Source organism: Perca fluviatilis, chromosome 11, assembly GCF_010015445.1.
Source record: "Perca fluviatilis chromosome 11, GENO_Pfluv_1.0, whole genome shotgun sequence".
Taxonomy (NCBI): Eukaryota; Metazoa; Chordata; class Actinopteri; order Perciformes; family Percidae; genus Perca; species Perca fluviatilis.
This window is the reverse complement of record NC_053122.1, coordinates 16,579,682-16,598,778: the sequence shown is the minus strand read 5'-3', so window position 1 is coordinate 16,598,778 and position 19,097 is coordinate 16,579,682. Positions and strand designations below refer to the sequence as shown.

Here is a 19,097-nt window from a genome sequence, read left to right as displayed (position 1 = left end):
CAACTTATTCCTCTATAAATTCAAATTATATTATCATTTTTACCTTGGTGGTAAAAGAAGAAAAAAAAAATAAACTGACAATAACATTTTTAGCAGTCCATATAAGACTGCCAAGACTGTACCTATATTTATGAAACTTTATGTAGTCAGAGTAAAGCCCTAAATGCACTGTTGATTGTTGGCCCCATCTGGTCCATCTATAGTGAAAATGCATGTACACATCATGCTCTGAGGTGCAGTGGATAAGAATGTCCATTAATATAAAACACTAGTAAGTTAATATGTGACTTTAAACGAGAGGTCAGCCAAACACTTCAGCATTCTCCGCATACCTGAAGAGCTGTCATCTTGGTCCGACAGTGACACCTCTCCCTTTAATAGCTGCTCCAGCTCCTGAGAGTCTGCAACGTCCACCGGGCGCTCCCCGCGCTTGTTGGCCTGGAAGGCGTTACCACCGTGGCGTAACAGCAGTTTCACAATCTGTATAAAACACAACAGGAATTAGGATTGATAAACCTCAAAACAAGCATCAAGGTTGTAGACAAACATACACAACACAGATTGTTGAAAATATAAATGACAAAATGGCAAAGACCTGAAAGTTGGATTTGAAATTGTAACTACTGTACCAGTGTTTCGGCCATATGCAGTGTTTAAATCATTGCCGCTGCTCCTTCAGCATTTTATGAAATGTCATGAAGTCGTGATTACAAGACTCTGAAGAGCTTTCTGGTCCATTGAACTCAAGCAAATGGTTGTCAGTTCTCTCTCATGTTCCAGGTTAGTGGGGATGCATACCACTCAAAACCAACATGACTTTTTTTTTTTTTTAAATGTTCACTCAGTAGTTTTTCTTGTTGTTAAACTGTATATAAAATGAGCGGGGACGTTATCTTAAGGTACCGTCTATGTGCTGGAGGTTTCCTTTGCGGTGGTTAGCTAGCAAATAAGCCCACTGAAGGCAACATTGTCGTCGTTATTTTGGCACAATGTTTAGTAATGACAGAAGTAATGGTCATAGTCAGTGAAAATGTGATCCAAGATGCAATATCTGTCAGGAATTTTTCATTAGCTTTGTGCGATATCTGTAAAGCTGAACAGATTCACAGTAGTAAAACTGATTTTTTTTCTGATCCAAAGACTCTTTTTGTGAGAGAAAGGACATTATATCTTGGAATGGAATTGTAAGACATATGATGCTTTTGAAAAACGTTTGCAAAAAAGCAAACTGTTGCTAAAATGGAACTACACGCTGTTATCACTTAGGTAACTTTACTGTTGACAACTTTTTCCAGCTTTTTCAGCATAATCCGCTCATATTAGACCACACGCTCAAGACTTGCTGCCAACCTACATTTCATTTTTGGACATACACTGCAACATATTTTTTCTATATTCAGTCTGTTACAAATGTAGATATGTCAGACCTGTGAAAAGACAGATTTTTTAAATGTGTAATTTACTTTAAAAAAAAAAAGAAAAAAAAAAAAAAAAAAGGTGCTGTATTCAAAATACTTAAGGAAAAAAAGTGTGCAGGGATTGCCTCCACACAGCTCTCGCAGACCATTCCCCAACACTTCAATTACCGACGCTTTGTCACAGCCCTCTGCATTTGATACCAACACATAAGGCACCTACATGCACTCACGGCCAGACCAGCGATCAAAGCAAAGATCAGATTACAACACACACAGAGGGAGTGTGACTTCATTCTCTGCTCAGAACAGCCATTACTCCACTGTATCTTTACATAGTAAACATTTGTTTACTGCCATTTTAATGTTCTGAATATCGGGTACAGGCCCTTTAAAGGTCCAGTGTGTAACGTGTTTAGTTGTTCATTTTCAAAATCTGTGTTGCCCGTTCACAAACTTGTCCTTTTTCATGAATATTTACCACCACCATCAATTCCAAGTATTCCTTTTGGCTTGAAATTTTACATTTGCATTCGCATGAACTGGGGTAGACGCTCCATATTCATGCACCATCTTTAAATATGTTAGCCAGTAAGGGACATACAGGACCGCCTTTTGCGTTTTCGCTGTCACATGTTAAACTCACAGGTGCTGCTAATGGGTATCGTAGCTTCCCAGCAAGTTTGAAGACGGAAACATGGAGGACCACACGTATTCAAAATCCAAATTACAGGAACAGGAGTCTTGTTCTTCTTCGCCCAGAAAAAGAAAAAGGATATTGAAAAGAGCAAGTGACCGGCTTTTTGAAGCGTGAAGGCTACCGTAGCTGTAATACGTACTTTGAACTGCGTGGCGCGAGAGAGTTGATTGCGATATATGATCTCAACACTAGATGGGAGAATTCCTACACATTGGACCTTTAAGACCTACATTACTGAGGCTGGACAAACTGAATTGAAGCTCTTACATCTTTATGCCCGCTGCTGGAAGCATCATGGAGTGGCGTGTCATCATCCAGACCCTGCGTGTTCACCTCTGCACCTGCTGCTATTAAGACCTTGGCCACATCGTAGTAACCAAGATTACAGGCTTCATGAAGAGGAGTCCAACCTGGTGAGAACAGAAAACAGAAACAGTGGCAGTTTAAAAATGTATGAACTAATTCAATCAAAATTTTCTCATTTTTAACTAAAATGTATTTATGTTGGGAGATAAGGCAAAAAAAAAAAAAAACTACACAAAAATGAAAGTAGTAACAGGTTCGATGATGGGGCTCCTGCCCACCCTCCCACCAGTTTCCCCGAGGACCCATCATATCCACATATTCAATATGTATGGTGTAATTTTTGAGCAATCTCTGGATCAAGAATTTCCTTTGGGATTAATAAAGTTCTTTTTTTATATCTTAAGATGCACAATGATGTCCATTTTTATCATCTCATCATGAGATATCACCTTCAAATGAGCAGCTGTTGTCTGCTTCATGTCATTAATAGCTACCATACTGACACAATGAAAGCTGTTAAATGATCACCTCCCAGCGCATCGTACCTGCAAAGTCTTTGACATTGACGTCAGCTCCCAGGCTAATGAGCTCTTTAACTTGCTTGGCGTCTCCCCGGATGGCTGCCATGTGAAGGGGAGTCTCCCCTCGCTCGTTCCTCTTGTTGACCTTGTCCTTCTGTCGAGACGAGGCACTGCTGGGGACTTTCTTCTGCACAGGGGTAGTTTGTGAGGGGTGACTGGGAGTAGAGTCTGGACACAGGCAGAGAGAGAAAAGCACTTAATTGATGCTTGAAGCAAAAGGTTGCGATAACTACCTGAATTAATGTGCAAGGCACTGGATTGTGTCGCTGAGTGGCCACAGTGAAACTGGTTTTCCTGAGAACTTGAAAGACTGTGCTTATAAGAGTGTGTGTGTGTGTGTGTGTGTGTGTGTGTGTGTGTGTGTGTGTGTGTGTGTGTGTGTGTGTGTGTGTGTGTGTGTGTGTGTGTGTGTGTGTGTGTGTGTGTGTGTGTGTCAGTAGGAATGTATTAATAGAATAGTTCAACATTCTGGGAAGTAATTTGCTTGCTTGCTGAGTTGGAGGAGAAGATCGATAGCAATCGCATATCTGTACGGTAAATTGTAAGCTATAGCCAACAGCTGGTTAGCTGAGCATAAAGACTGGAAACAAGGGGAAACAGCTAGCCTACCTTTGTCTAAAAGGTAACAAAACTGGCAGTGACACATATCCCGTAAAACCGAAACATTAAATTTTTACACTTTGACTTTTGTACCGATTAAACAAATGCAATATTGGTGATTGTGCAGTGGAAATGACACATGCCTTTGGTGTGGAAGATCTGGGTTCAATTACCACTGCGATATATCAACCAATGTGTCCGTGAGCGAGACCCTTGCTCCAGAGGCGTGCAACCTCTGATATATAACAATTGTAAGTTCCTTTGGATAAAAGCATCAGCTAAATGACATGTAATGTAGTAATGTAATGTAATAATGTAATTGGTGAGCTAGATTTTGTTAGCTTCTGACAGAGCCAGGCTAGCTGTTCCCCATGCTTTCTGGTCTTTAAGCTAAGCTAAGTGGCTGCTGGCTCTTCATATTGAACAGACAGACATGAGAGTGGTGTCAATTTTCTCATCCAACTTATGGCATAAGCAAATGAGCATCTTTCTTAAAATGTCAAACTGTTCCTTTAATAAACAAAGCATTCAACCGAGCAACCACTGAGACACTGGTTTTACTAAAAACCTGAAAACCTCCGTTTGTATTTTCTGTACGTATGTACCGATTGTCCTCATCTTACAACTACTCAGAACCTATTATTTACAAAAATTATCTCAGTCGACTTCTCTGCCTACATATTTGATAGCAACAGCACAATATCATTGGGAAATCTACAGAACAGCTTTCTTTTCAGTTGAGCTACATTAAAAATGAGACCTTGGCCTATTCTCATACAACCTTAAATATTAGAGAGCATGTTTGAAAATTGCTAAGAGGCATGACTCACAGTAAATATACTCTGAGCCATCTTGAGGATGTGGTTAAGATGAGAGGGCAGGCACAAACCTGGACTGTTGGCAGTCATCTGCATTAGAAGAGCCATCTGTTTGCGTTCTGACAAAGGATACCCAAACAAAAGGTTGGGAGCCTGGGACTTTTTGCCCCCAGCCTCCTTTTTCACCTTCTTTTTGTCTGGTACATCTTTATCTGCAACACAACCAAGAAAGATTTTAGAGAACAGTCCCCCCCAAAAAAACACTCAAGCAGCAATTTTATCACCACCATTTTCCTTTTTCCCTTGTATCTGTTGAGAACGCGGAGAAACAGATGACAAGCATGAGGTTTGAAAATAGGGACAAAAAGACAGCATTCTCTTAAGCCAGCCAAGTGCCCCGCCTCAGTCGGTTGTTACAAAACACAGACATGCGTGAGCTCTAACGGTGGCAGAGGGGGGCGAAAACACACACACACGTGCATGTGTGTATGCATGTTTACAGCAGCATAGTGGCACAAAGTGGGTGACGTGACTTGTAAAAGGCCACGGGGGCTGAAGATCGGGCTGCAGCGATTACCTGCGTATATCCTGCAGGGAGGCACTAATCTCTCTCCCCAGGTCTCACTCGACTGGCCTGGGTCTGAGTCATCTACAGTGCAAAGCAGAGAGGATGGGGAGGGGAGAGAGAGGAGAGCAGGGGGGGAGGGGGGGTGTGGAAGGGTGGGAAAGCACTGCATTAACACTCACTCTCTTTCTCACTCTCTCTGGCACCCTCCTCTCACATGTACTCAAATACAGACAGGCACAAAGGCAGACTCGCACTCCACGCACAGATTATGAGTCATGGCAACACAGGAGACAGGAGAGGAGATCTGATCCGGTCAGTGGAGTCATTACTTCCCTTTTTCCCAGAGTTGCTCAACACAGGACCTGAGATGGAAAGGCTACTGGAAGGCAAAGCCGCCCTCCATGCTAGTTAAGCTTTATAACCTGCGCAACATAAATTAAACTCCGTGAATTCAAAATATAGGGTTCTCGTCTCTTAGAATGACGCAGGACCACACAATGAAACGCCCTACAGAGGAGATGAAGGCAAATCTACAGGACCTTAAGCCGTCTGTAAAACACATTACTGTACTTAATTTACTGTAATTATGGCTGTATAATACGCTTAACTATTTTTAGTGCTCAAATCTGATGTAAACATACAGTTAAACTTCTAACTAAATGACAGAAGCAGAATAGTTTATTTACACAAGTAAGAGAAGTGAGATTAAGACTTTATGTTCACAATTACTCAAATGTGAAGCTGAGCAGAATGGGTATAATAAAATAAGAGAATGGGTATAATAAAATACAAATATAAAGCAACTTTGAGTCTGTGAAAAGCGCTATATAAATTCTATTATTATTATTAAGTTTTATTTCTAAAAAGTCTCAGTAATTTACAAAAACAGCTGACACTGTAGTCTTTAGAAAATGTCACTTAAACCGTAGGAAATAGATCATTTTTTGGAAAGTATTTTCAGAGGTAGATTAATACACATTTGGTGCCCTAGGAATTTACAGCAACCAGATGGTATATGTGGGATTGAGTCAACAAACTACCCAGTGTGGCTTATTGATGGTTTTTTTGACAAGATTGGAGATTTATTACAGAGCGTAATAAAGAGGCTTTTGGCTACACAGATAAGATTTGTTGACAATATCACCAGTCTTATACTTCAACTTAAAAAAGCAAGACCGCATATCAGGAACTAAAGACAATCTACTTTTATATCTTAAAGAAGGGTTGGGTTCCCTAATTTTAATTTTCATAAGAAAGTTAACAGCCAAAAGTCAAACATAACTCCATTTTTTTAATAACAATATTTCTCCAAATTTTGTTCTTCCCAGTCTTACAATACAACTTGGTTTATATCTCGTTATTCAACACAACAGGCCACAACTTCATAAACCCGGTCAGATATTGATCCTGATGCGAAACAAGTCGAAACCCTTTGACCTAGAGACGGTCCCTAAAGAAAACGTTCAACAACAGGCCACTGGGGGGCAGTGTGACGACATGGCAGCCAGCCAGCAGCATGGCTGTTAATAGAGGAACAGGGAGGAGAAGCAACAGCTCTTACCTGTGTCTGAGTCTCGCTCCTCGGTCCGGAGCGGACTGGTAGTAAAGGAGAGCTTGCGCTTCATGGAAGACTTGGCTTTCCCCTCCTTCCCCAGCAACTCACTCCGGTCCAGCTTCGGAGTTTTGGTGAAAGGGGACAACTTGTCTTTGCTCTGTCAGAGGTGAGGAGGAAATAGAAAATACAAATCAGGCATTTGACACACAGCAAAGGTGTGGCAATATTTGTGACTCGAGTCAGTCTGAGTGTGAGTGTGAGTGTGTGTGTGTGTGTGTGTGTGTGTGTGTGTGTGTGTGAACAATACAGTCATAAAATGAGTAAATAAAATGAGGCGGCCCCATTTAAAAAGATTTGTTAGCTCGAAAACAAAAAGGGTGGAGCTAACCGTGCAGGTAGTATTTCAGCTTCCTAAAACATGACACAAACATAACTTAAGTGCAGATGATTATATAACAGTGTTGTGTCTCTGCAACACATCGTTTGGGTCCTGCAGGCAGCAGGTTTGCCTGCATGACTCAGTAAAATTTTATTACCAATAAGAGGTCTCTGCCAAGAAGGGTTGGGTACTGAACCCGGTACTTTTACCGGTACTGACCGAATCACGTCTGTACTACCGAGTATTGGTTCACGTAAAAATCAAACAGTACCTGATTTCGGTACCTGAGAGTAAACGCAAGCTTTTCTGTCCTCTCTACATGTTGACAGAGAGCAGAGGTCCGACTCAAACGCGCGCAGAGGTCCGGACGGAGTAAACTCAAGTAAACTACGTTGGCTCTGCAGTTTTGTTGAAGTCACAGTGAGTCACGGTCGATAAAGTGATTTCAAGTGTGGTTACAGTTTTTCAAAACTTCACGCAGACAGCGTTTGCCGCGATATGATATTAATGACGAGGCGAAAGCGGTCGTGGTGCTGTTGACATTACAATTCCTCTGACATGCGCAGGCACAACGGTGGTTTCTATGCCCTGGGGACTGACTGACAGGCTGAGGGTGTAAGGCAAGGCAACTTTATTTCTACAGCACCTTTCAACAACAAGGCAATTCAAAGCGCAATAAATTTTGCTTGGCAAAAAAAAAAAAAAAAACATTAAAAGAGCAATTAAAAACGGTCATGATGAAAATAAAATATAATTATATACAAATACAAGAATAAAAGTTTAATAATTATTCAATTTAATAGGTTGTAGGGACAGGTTTGGGAGGAGAGAGGGAGGAGTTTTATTTTTGTTAAATGTCAGTGTAAAATATTCTAAATAAATAATGTTCTAAGTAAATAGATTTGGAATTATTATTATTTTTTAAATTACAGAGGGAAAGTACCGAAAAAAGTACCGTTGGATACCGGAACCGAATTCCAGGTACCGCTAGTGGTATTGGTTCAGAGGCGAAAGGTACCCAACCCTACTGCCAAGTGAAGAATAAAGGTCAGGAGTATTTGTTCGTTTACACAGAAATAAAAATATGAGAGAAAGAAGGTACTAAGCTTGTTGAAGTGTGAGCATTTTCACGAGTGCAAGTCAAACTCCCAGAGAAGTGTTAAATACTAATAGACTTATTAAATTAATGTCTTTCCTTAAGTGAAAGAAAAAACACAAAGTCAAAAAACACTAAGACAGACAAGCTGCCCTTTACACTCACATTTTAATTGTTCATGTTGAAACAAACATTTCACAAATACATTAGACGTTCAAATACAAAAAAGAAAATAAAGCTAGCGACATGTTGAGGATGACTTTGCAGGTCTAACAAATGACTGAATCAATACTCAACTATAGTTCTAATTTAATGAAATAGAGGACTCAATGAACTACATACATTGAACACAAACTTGATTATACACAGAAGCATGTTTAATGAGTATTGCCACACTGAGGTTAGTTACATTTCTTATGGTGACCAGTCTGAGCCATACTTAAGCTAAAAAAACACAACAACTCCCACTACACACGACAGAAAATGTAAATTTCATCTCTCCCACATGCAGCTGCTACTTGCTTTTATGAATATAACTTTTTACAGCATCGATTAAAATGTTTGCATGTCCATGAAGAGGCTATCTGGATTCTTCTGTAAGAAGAAACCAGTAAAATCTGTATTAACACAATGTCTTTTATTAACAATTATGGTTACTGGGTTCTTGCACTCTGAATTGCAGACAAAGCTTTTCCAGTACCAGAACTTTAGTGAGCTGCACTTTGGTGCAGTAAAATACATCTCTGGCAGGAGGGAAAATGTCTGCAGTGTGATGCTTCTTTGATCTCAGCGAAGCAATGTGCCAGCTGTGCAAAGCTGAAGTCCCAGGCAGTGTTAAAAGTAGAGGAGGGTTAAGATGAGAAGCACTTCTGCCTTAAAAATAAAAAGCTAATATAAATGGTCTCTCTCATATGAAGAAAGGGATACATACGTAGTGTTAGTATAACAATATGGGAGATAGGATATTGTTAGATTACTGAATCACATCTGAGCAAAATCACATTAACATCAATGTAAATGTATGGCTGTCAGACTTTACAGTAAAATTAGGTACAGAGAAAAGTTTAGCTAGGAGGTAATTGTGGACTCTGCCAGCACCAAGATGTGTATCTCAAACTCATATCTAGTGTAGTGGGTAATGAGTGTGTTTACAAGTCGCACTATGCGTTGCAAAGACATTTATAAACATGTCTGTGAAGGAAAACTTATCATCGTGCTAAAACAAGTGAGGATCAGGTGCAAAAAAAAGTGCCAAAACATAAAACATGCCCTCTGTTTAGTCAGAACTTCCCTCAGATGCATCTTGATAAAAAGTCAATCTGCTTCACCATTTCAGCATCTCGTAGCTCTCCATGCTAACCGTGACTAAGTCAAACTACTAAATAAGGCTGAGCAATTTTCTCGATTCTGCGATATAAATCGATATTTTTTTCCCCAAGAAAGTATCGATTTTTATGCCGCGAGTATCGATACATAAGTCCCATTCAAATCCCCTGTGTTTACCCCCGTTCGCGTTGCAGGAAGAGCGATTTGGTCAGCCAGCCGCTAGTGTCGCTGTAGAGCAGCCAATGTCAACTGGCCCGCCCAAACTTTTTTAGTCTGGCCCCGCAGAATAATCATGAATTCACAAAATGTAAAGAGGAAAAAATGTGTTCTGTTATTTATCATTTCAAGCATTTAGAGCAAAAACCCAGCCCCCTGTATTTACATCTCTATTCACATGCCGGGATTCTGTACAGCGATGCCCGAGCTCCACACACACAGCTGAGCCGAGATGTGTGTGCATTAAAACACACACACACACACACACAGCTCCTGACTGGGAACGATACAGAGTTACCAACGGCCGCTGGGGCAGATGAACTCACGTCTCTTTTCTGTGAATAGGCTACAATTAAACCTTCGTGAGTAGAAAGTCAATACTTATTAATGCACTCACCGGTGTAGACCAGCATAAACATGTAGAAAGCGATATTTCAATCTGTTCAGTCCACCGCGCTGTTTTACGCAAACACAGCTCTACTCTGCAAATAGCGAATTTTTACAAACAAGCTAAAACAAAAGCTGTCGGTTTGTAGTCTAACTTAATATGCACGTGAATGACGCGATCGTTATGTTCGAGTGATGATGATAATGCTGGTTGTATTATTTTGCAACAACATTGTTTCATTGCAAATGAGGCATACATGACAAGTGCATAGCCTGCTTATCAGTCCATTCATCATTAAAGCTGAGCTTTTCCACATCAACTTTTTGCTTCAGCCTCTTTGACAGCGACATGTTTACCTGACAACAGCCTCTCTTCCTGCAAGCATTTTCCACCAATCAGGATGCTGCATACTACAATAATTTTTCCATAATCACAGACTTTAACTATCACTCCTCAGTGAACTGCCTCCTAGTCTGAGATCTTTGTCTAGTTAAAGAGCCAGTTATCATTATGGAGTTTCCATGTTTTTTAGGAGTTTGCTCACACTAATACATGTAAAAAAAAATTAGCATTAATTCAGTAAGAAAGTGAAAAAGAATAGGCGTATTAGGTATAAATTAATTTTATTTTCTTTATTTGAAAGTCCGGCCACCAGAGTGCTTAGTAAAATTCTGAAAAAAATGTAGTTGATGATCCCTGCAGTAGACTCTGTCCAGTCAGAGACATATATTGTGTAATTGATGTTTTCAGTTCAATTAATTAAATCCAAGTAAATGGAACACTCACAAGATGTCACCAAAATCACTCTGTCCCCTTTAAATCCTTCAGAAAATGATGTAAGTGTATGGAATTATATCGAATTTAATCGTATCGTTGGCTGAATATCGTGATATATATCGTATCGTGAGCTGAATATCGTGTATCGTATCGTGAGATTAGTGTATCGCTACAGCCCTACTACTAAATCACAATTAAAGTACTCAAACACAAGTCACAGATAAGATGACTTTGGATCCAGAACAGCTTCTAAATGGATCTTGAGGTTGAGATTGTTTTGTAAACAGATATTTCCAAGATCAAGAATTAACCTCCATTTTAATGCCAACATAAACAAAAAGTCACTAAAGTGCTCCGAAAAAGTGGAAGTTTGAACATCCACAATCCCATGACTACTGATGAAGATTATGTAATATGATCATCTTACTCAAGTGTTGTATTCAGTCTATTCTGTGTCTGTGCTCACATACCTTCTTCCCCGCCTGCTTATCCACCATGGCTCCATCTCTGTCACTCCCAGGTTTGGCCATGGTGTGGCACCTGACTAGCTGTGACAGCTACAACGCCTTAAGTTCATCATGCACCTGGAGACAGAAAACAACAGCAATGAGAAGGACTTCAACATTGCCACTTAAGGCTGGGAGGATGACTCTGGCCCTAGTGTTTCTTTAGACTTTTTGTAAACAGGCAGTGACACTGGCAAGAAAAAGAGGCATGTTTAAATACAGGTACAATTAAATTCTTCTCAGTGACCGTTTACAGACTAGGCTTTCAGGAAATGTCTGCATCACAGAGGAAACGCACCTAAAAAAGGACAAATCACTTAACCCCAAAGAGGAGTGAAGTGGCAATGAAACGGCACTGCTACAAAGTGTAACACTGCGGTGTTTCAGGATGTACGTTGAAGTGAGGATCAGTAATCAGGGATTTTTTATTGAAATTTCCATTCCACTTCTTGAGACATACCCTAAAAAAACAAGCAGGAAACAACTACACAAGGCAGCATGAATCACAGCTTTAGGGACTCTTAAGCTTCGGAGAGTAAAACGCCCCCCCCCTGTATGTTGTCACTATGATCTACTCATCAGTGTAACCAAGCTTCTCTCTGATGTGGTTTACGTCAGTGTAGTAACACACAGCAGAGTCAACGGGGGAACTGTGGGCGCCTGCAGCGACTGGAGAAGGCATAACACTCCGTTGAACATGCGCATGAAGCCGACATTGGCATGTGTCAGTTATCTTGTCACATGAAGATGGCCGTTTCCAGTCACAAGATCCTCACTCTTGTACTTTCAATGAACTTTCCCTGATTCGTTTTTTTTTTTTTTTTTTTTTTAAAAACACGCTCTCTCCCAAACAGCATCCCATCGGATTTTACAGAAATAGCATTACTTGAGTCCAACAAACGTACCGCAAACAGTAAACTTTATATTAGGAAAACTGAAAGCCACTGATAAGTTGTGAATCTGCCTCCAAAACGAGTGGGACAGCCCCATTACTCATTATGCATCAAAATTACTATAATCTATAAATGAACCAACATGTTTATTTTTAGTAGTGCAAACAGCACACAGCAAACAGCACTTCTACTGGGGGTGACCCACTTTGAAAAAACATTTTCCAATTCTGGGTATTTCTTCTGATCAGAAGAGAGTTTCCTTTAACAGGGATGAGTGCGGTTTTTATTAAACAATTAAAGTAAATCGATTAATCCTTTGCTTGTCTTTTTTATTACTGGTTCCAGTTTCTCGAATGTGAATATTTGCTGTTTTTTGTAGTCTTTCATGACAGTAAATTGCATATCTTTGGGTTTTGACCTGTGAGTCGGACTCATGGAAATTGTAATTGTCATTTCTTCAATATTGTTTTAGTAATAGATTAACTGAGCAAATAATTGGAAGATTAACCAATAATGAAAATAATGTGTTGTTTGTCACTGCCCTAGTTACATTAAACATAAAAGTAACTCTTAAAACTGTCAGGGTTTTTAATTAAGATGTATTTATTTTTTTACCCAATTTCTTTTAGCCAAAAATTGGGTACTTACGACATTGTACAGCACGAGTTTTTGTAAAGTCAAAATCACGATTTGAAAATGAATGTTGACATAGCTCAGCCTGGTAAACCACAGCTTTTGTTTTTCTTTGGGCCAGTATACATGTAAGGGATCAAAACTCACAGGACAAGGGCAGCCAAAATGTCAAAAAGACAAGCCTGCTAAACAAATACAAATGAGAGAATAGTTAGCAAGCCTGCAACTAACAAGCGTTTTCCTTCGATTCATTGTTTGGTTGATAAAATGTGAGAAAATAGTGAATAATGCCATCACAAATGCAAGGTGGCGTCGTCACACATTTTGTTTTGTCTGACTAGAAAGCCAAAATGCAAAGATATTCAATTTAATATAATTTAAGATAAGAGAAAGCAGCAAATAAAGCAAATTAAGCGCTGGAACATCAAATGAAGCTTTTTTGCTATATTCCTTAAAAACAAAATCTCCCAATCAATTTTACCTTGAAGTGTAGGCTACATCTACATGTACTGTTTATATCTAGGGCTACATAGGCAGCTATCCTGTCATTTGGGTCTTTGTGGCTACATCAACGATTGATGACAAAGCAATAATCCTGTGAGGCTAAGCTACATGTTGCACTACCTTATGAGGAGTACATATAAGATTAGTAAGGAGATTTCTATGCTAACCAACCTAAAATGAAAGCAAATCCTTGGATATTGAAAAGAAAAAACTAAAATGCAATTGGTTGCTTTTAAATTATAACTAAGGCAGAAAGGCTCAAAAGTAAATAGTAATTTTGTAAGCAGTTACTGGACTAAAATAAAAAGCGCATGGGCATTTTCACACCTATAGTTTGTTTGCTCTGGTCCGAATCAGTCAATGAGTTTGTAAACTTGGAGCATTTTCCCCTTTTTTCGGTTCCATTTCACACGGAGAAAAATCCAAGCGTACCAAACATGCATCACTAGCAGCGCCTATTGGTCAGAGGTGTCTGGGACGGGAGGAAGAAAGTAAATACAGGAAAAAAGGTCCTGTGTTCTAGTTCTTTGGACTAGTGCACAATTCATGCATCTCCAAAATTATTTCATTTGAATAATTTTTCAGACATTGTTTCGCGAGCGACATTACTACTAGTCTGCTCACCAAGACTTCGGGGAGCTTGACCACAGTCTATTACTGTGAGAGAAACACTGCAAAGCACACCTGACTACAGCAGCCATTTAGCTCAGACTAGTAGAGTACACATACTGTAGTTGGGGCGGTTTGAGGTCGGATCAAGTTCTCCCCAAAAGCGAACCGCTCCAGAGTTCGTTTGAAAGCGTACCGAGTACGATTGCTGCATTCTCACCTGCCCAAACGAACCACACCAAGAGGGAAGACAAGTGGAGCCAAGGGCAACGAAAAGTGATCATGAACATGTGAACTCGCATTATCCTCTCAAGCTGAAGACATTGTAGATATATATAAAAATGGTTCGGATTTCACAGAAGCAATAAGGAGCAGATTAAGGTCTGCAAAATAAATCTTTTTTCCATCACCTGAACAGGTACCGTCCCAGCGACCACACAGTACGAAAATGCGGACTCATGCTGGCCCGAGTCCACTCACACAGCCTGCAAGTTTGGTCCAAAGTAGTAGTTTGTCTGCTGTTAACAGCGCTAGCATTAGCGGTGCTGTAATTGCTGTTCCAAGACAACAATTCTGTCGTTATCTGCGACCACTGCCCCATATGAAAAACATTCAAAAAGGAGCAAAAATATAACTAGCACCATTTATTATTGTATAGCGAAAGACACGTGTTTACACATGCACGGTTTAGTTTTGTGCTACCTCTACAAACACTTGAGATTTATGTGAAATATACAAGTCTTACAAGTTTAAGCAGCTAAAGCACTCTATATTAAGACAAACGCCGTTAACAGAGCAGGAAACTGCGGTTATTACAGCCTGTTTTGCGGTTGATAAATTTTAAATGCATGTACTTTTAAATCTCAATTTAACTTGGATTTTCAGAATATGGGATTCCTTGTGAGCTTTGTAAAGTACTGTTTTTTGAGAGAGAGAGAGATCGATCTATCTATCTATCTATTATCTATCTATCTATCGTTGTTTTTAGACATTTTAATGCAGAAATATTACATCTTTAAAGAGTTACACATGCCATTTGCCTTTCCAGACAGTCATAGTGGTTTTCAGCACTAAATTACCAGAAATAAGTAGACTAGTCCTCTCAAAAGGAAATTTTTTTTTTCTTCAAATACCTTTACAACCATTGCTGATCCTAAGTAATAGCACAGTGTTGACAGGTATCGTTTTTCCAACACACAGCCCTGCTTCTCAGCTGAGGCCAGTGAGAGGTCCATTAGTCAGCAGATAGCCGGTATGTAGCAGCACCGTCATTCAGGCAGCTGAATAGGAGAATTGAGCATCCCACAGTGAAAACGTTGGTGTAAAGAGGCTAGTGTAAGGGGGTATTAAATCGTTATGGACAGCCCGGGACCAGACCAGAAAACAAACGCTGACAGGACTCCAATCTGGCCTAGAGACGAGGTGAGGAGTGTGACTATAATTACAGAGGTATTTGGACACTTGCCAGTTTGGCATTCTCATTCACTGCAGTTTTCATGAGGGCTGCATAAGCCCCTGCAAGCTCTGCCATTAACCTTGGGCTGTTTCAAGTCTAGATCAAACTCTGCCTTGATGACTAGTGCAGTTCACAGAGACTAAGGCTGAGATTAGTTTGACATTGGATCCTGACAGTTAGAAACAGTGATAGCAACATTTACCTAACCCACTTAATTCCAATGTAACAGACTATCAAACTGCAAAATCATGACCGTAAGGATGAGTTTAGGGCTAAATCGATTTTATCCATTAACTCAAATGTGTAGTTAACGTTGATTTGTTAAAATGGTTTTCTCCTTAACATTCGCCAACGCTCCCCTCTGGGCTCCCGTAACTCCGAACGGGCTCAGCCCTCCCCCCGCGCGTTTTCCATAGAGATACACAAACAACATGGCAGCGACAGGGACTAACATTAGTTCTTTTCTTAACTAGTCGTTTCGTTACTTACTTAACCGCAATCTCCACCGAAATGACGGGCTCAACACATCTACTAAATGCCGCTGATACGAGCTGTGACGGAGGTCTGTAGCAGCTTAAACAACTAGCAATCGCCGCTCTGTAGCATTGAGCTCTTAAACGTTTTTTTACCGCTAGTTACTCACCAAAAGAAAACACTCAAACCAATTTATATTTCCACACAATTGGCATGAATAATCATAATGGTATACATGCCTCATGTGTGTGCATGTGTGTATCGCCCAGCCCTAGGTGAGATGGGACCACCAGACACTCAGGATAGCTGGTTGCCTTAGTGTCAACATCAATGATGTGGCTTCAAATTCAGCAGCCAAGGAGTTAAACTATAATAGGGCTGCAACTAATGATCATTTTCATTATTGACCATCTGCTAATTATTTTCTCAACTAAAAGAATTAACATTTTGTCTATAAATTGTCAGAAAATAGTGGAAAATGCCCATTATGCTTTTCCAGGGGTTACATCTTAAAATGTCTTCAGAGCAACATCCCAAAGCAGAAAGATATTCAGTTTATGATTAAATAAAAACAAAGAATAGCAAATCCCTACATTGGAGATGCTGCAAGCAAAGAATAGAAAAAACAATTAATACATTATCTAAAATAGTTCCTGATTAACAACTAATCAACTATTAGACCTGAAACAATTAACAGTACAAGTGAGAAAATGATAATCAGATTACAATAGATAATGAAAATAATCAGTTTGCAATGTTTCATTACAGTTTTAGTGGATGACCAAAGTATGGTGGCCCTCATGGCTGGAGTTCAATTTACTTTTCAGATAATGTGATTCAAAAATATAACAGCTTAAAAAGTATCATATTTAAGCCTGGACATGACAACCACTTAAAAAATATGGGTTTGAATTTTTCTAAGTATAAATAAATATCCACCTGCAATGACTGAACAGTGAAGTCCCAAGTTAAGTGTGCTGGCTGCACTGCTTCTCCCTCTGAGAAGCAGATGTCTCTGTATTTATTTATAACCTGGTGTTCCTGCACTTAAACTCCACTGGTTCCTGACTAACAACAATAACAACCATTTCCCTGTGGTGCTGGAGCATGTTGGCACTGACAGCATAGCGACTGCTTTAGTGTATGTCCTTGCGTGAGTGTAACGGTTTGGGGGTCTGAGGAGTTGGGGGGTGGTGAAGAGTGATGTAGCTGGGATAGATGAAGAGCACACACAGTACAGTAACCTGATCCACAGACTGCAGGATGGGACAGGGAGGGAAGAGTGCTAAGAATAGCATGGAGCCTGACACAAAGAGCGCAGAGTACGCCGCCGCCACCAGCCGCAGCAACATTACTCCTCTACAGCTTCCAGTGTACTGCCTGCTGTGAGCTCTCTCTCTCCCTCTTTAACACACACACACACACACACACACACACACACACACACACACACACACACACACACACACACACACACACACACACACACACACACACACACACACACACACACACACACACACACACACACACACACGATTTTCCCCTGGTCCCCCATGTGGCTTACAACTACAAACACAAAGGAACCTACTGGAAAACAAGCTCTGGGTGCATCACTGTTTATAAAAGGTTATATACACCAATAGAAATAAAAACAAGTGGATTATGAGCAAGAATATTTTAAATCTACATTAAAGCTGGAGTCTGATGTTTCCTACAATAGGAGGCAGGCAAATCGTGTAACACACAAGGAGGCGCACTACGCTTGCTGCGACAGTAAACAGCTGGTCACGTGGTGTGGTCCTGTATGCCGTCAGGCTAAATGATGGGGGAGGTCTCTCTCAGCTGCACATCCACTCCCAGCCTTCGTCTCCTCCGCCTCCTCCTCCGACTCCCTAATGAGTAGCAAGACAAAGCCAAGCGCATAGGCCCTACTACTGAGAATAGGGGAGAGGGGTAGAGGCAACAATACCCAGCAAAGAGCCAGCCTTCATCAACATGATCACACACACACACACACACACCTAAATATAAATACCTAACACTGTGTACGTCAAATCTGTTATATGCCCTAGAAACGTCCAGTCCAATTATTTTCCTGTTGAAAACAAAAAAGAAAAATTATCATATTCTAACATGTCCGTAATCCAAATTGTTTAAAATGATGGAAAATGTATCAACTACCTTTTTTTAAATGACAACTTATTTGTTTTATTTGTTATTTGTTTTGTTTTTTTTATGTAAAAACACCAATAAGCTGGTTGAGTTAATTGTTAAATGTCTTTATAAATTGAACATTAGGTTTGTGAATGTTAGTCAGATTAAGTTATCCGTTTAAAAACAATCAAAAGATCTGGTAGCGTGCGTTTTTTATGCATTTAATATTTAATGGAACAAAACATTTATTGGATACAATACTAGATTAACTACTAATGACAATAATATTTAGTTCCAGCAATAACCCCGGAGTAATATGTTAACAGGCCAGTTGTTGAGTTGCTTGTTACACTGTACACAGCATAGACCTGGGTACCCAAGTAAATGCACAAAATAAAGTGCACAAAAATCACAAACGTGAAACTTACTCTTAAAAATATACAAGAAATAAACACAGATAAGCCTTGTCCATTTGTGTTATTTAGCCACAGTCATACATCATTCTGTCTTAACTGTTTTCTAAATTCAAAAGCATAACATTTCATCCACAGAAATAAGTGCAGCTCTCTTCCTCCAATCACTGGGTCATCTGAATTTACGTATTTCGACATGGACAAACAAACAGCAAGTGACACTGGATGCCTCAAGGCGTCGGTTCACCTCTCACTACCCTAACCCCAGACAGACGAAACACGCCTCCTCCAACCAGAGTGTCTGGCCTTCGTTCCAGTGGTTGTTTGGTTGCATAAATGAGCCAGCCATGTTCCTGGGAAGAGGTGGAGAAGCTCTGGTTCAACCTCCCCCACATGGAAAAAGCATGGGCTACCGTTGCCAATGGTAAGTAAATGTATCAACAGGCACAAGACAACTGCTGCAAAAATGTTACAGAAACTGATAAATTTGATCAAGGCACCAGCCAACCTTAAGTTGGCCTTTGCTGGTCAAAATTAAACCACCTGGTTAAACGGTCAAAATGGTCATTTTGATGGGAACCTGTGGACCAAATGGTAATGTTCTACCCAATCTATAGCACATGAAGCATACTCTTCAATTTAACTAAGGACAAATCATGTTAGTTTGGCAAAAATACTTCCAGGACACCACATTTTCAGGCTTAATTCATAATAATCCAAGCATTAG

The 19,097-nt window shown here is 40.0% G+C and overlaps 1 protein-coding gene across 4 annotated transcripts in view; it reads right to left on the bottom strand.

Moving 5' to 3' along the window:
- ankrd12 (ankyrin repeat domain 12) overlaps positions 1–19,097 on the bottom strand; it is a 47,268-nt gene that overhangs the window by 10,685 nt on the left and 17,486 nt on the right. For 2 of the 4 annotated variants that reach the window (XM_039815827.1, XM_039815828.1), the window contains exons 2-8: positions 11,196–11,309; positions 6,550–6,700; positions 4,998–5,069; positions 4,492–4,632; positions 2,967–3,170; positions 2,383–2,525; positions 333–480 (exon numbers count right to left, since the gene is read on the bottom strand). In XM_039815827.1, coding sequence (XP_039671761.1) covers positions 333–480; positions 2,383–2,525; positions 2,967–3,170; positions 4,492–4,632; positions 4,998–5,069; positions 6,550–6,700; positions 11,196–11,255 — 919 coding nt within the window. In that variant the 5' untranslated portion in view covers positions 11,256–11,309. The remainder of the gene's footprint in view (positions 1–332; positions 481–2,382; positions 2,526–2,966; positions 3,171–4,491; positions 4,633–4,997; positions 5,070–6,549; positions 6,701–11,195; positions 11,310–19,097) is intronic. The other 2 variants (XM_039815829.1, XM_039815830.1) reach the window with 1 other exon arrangement.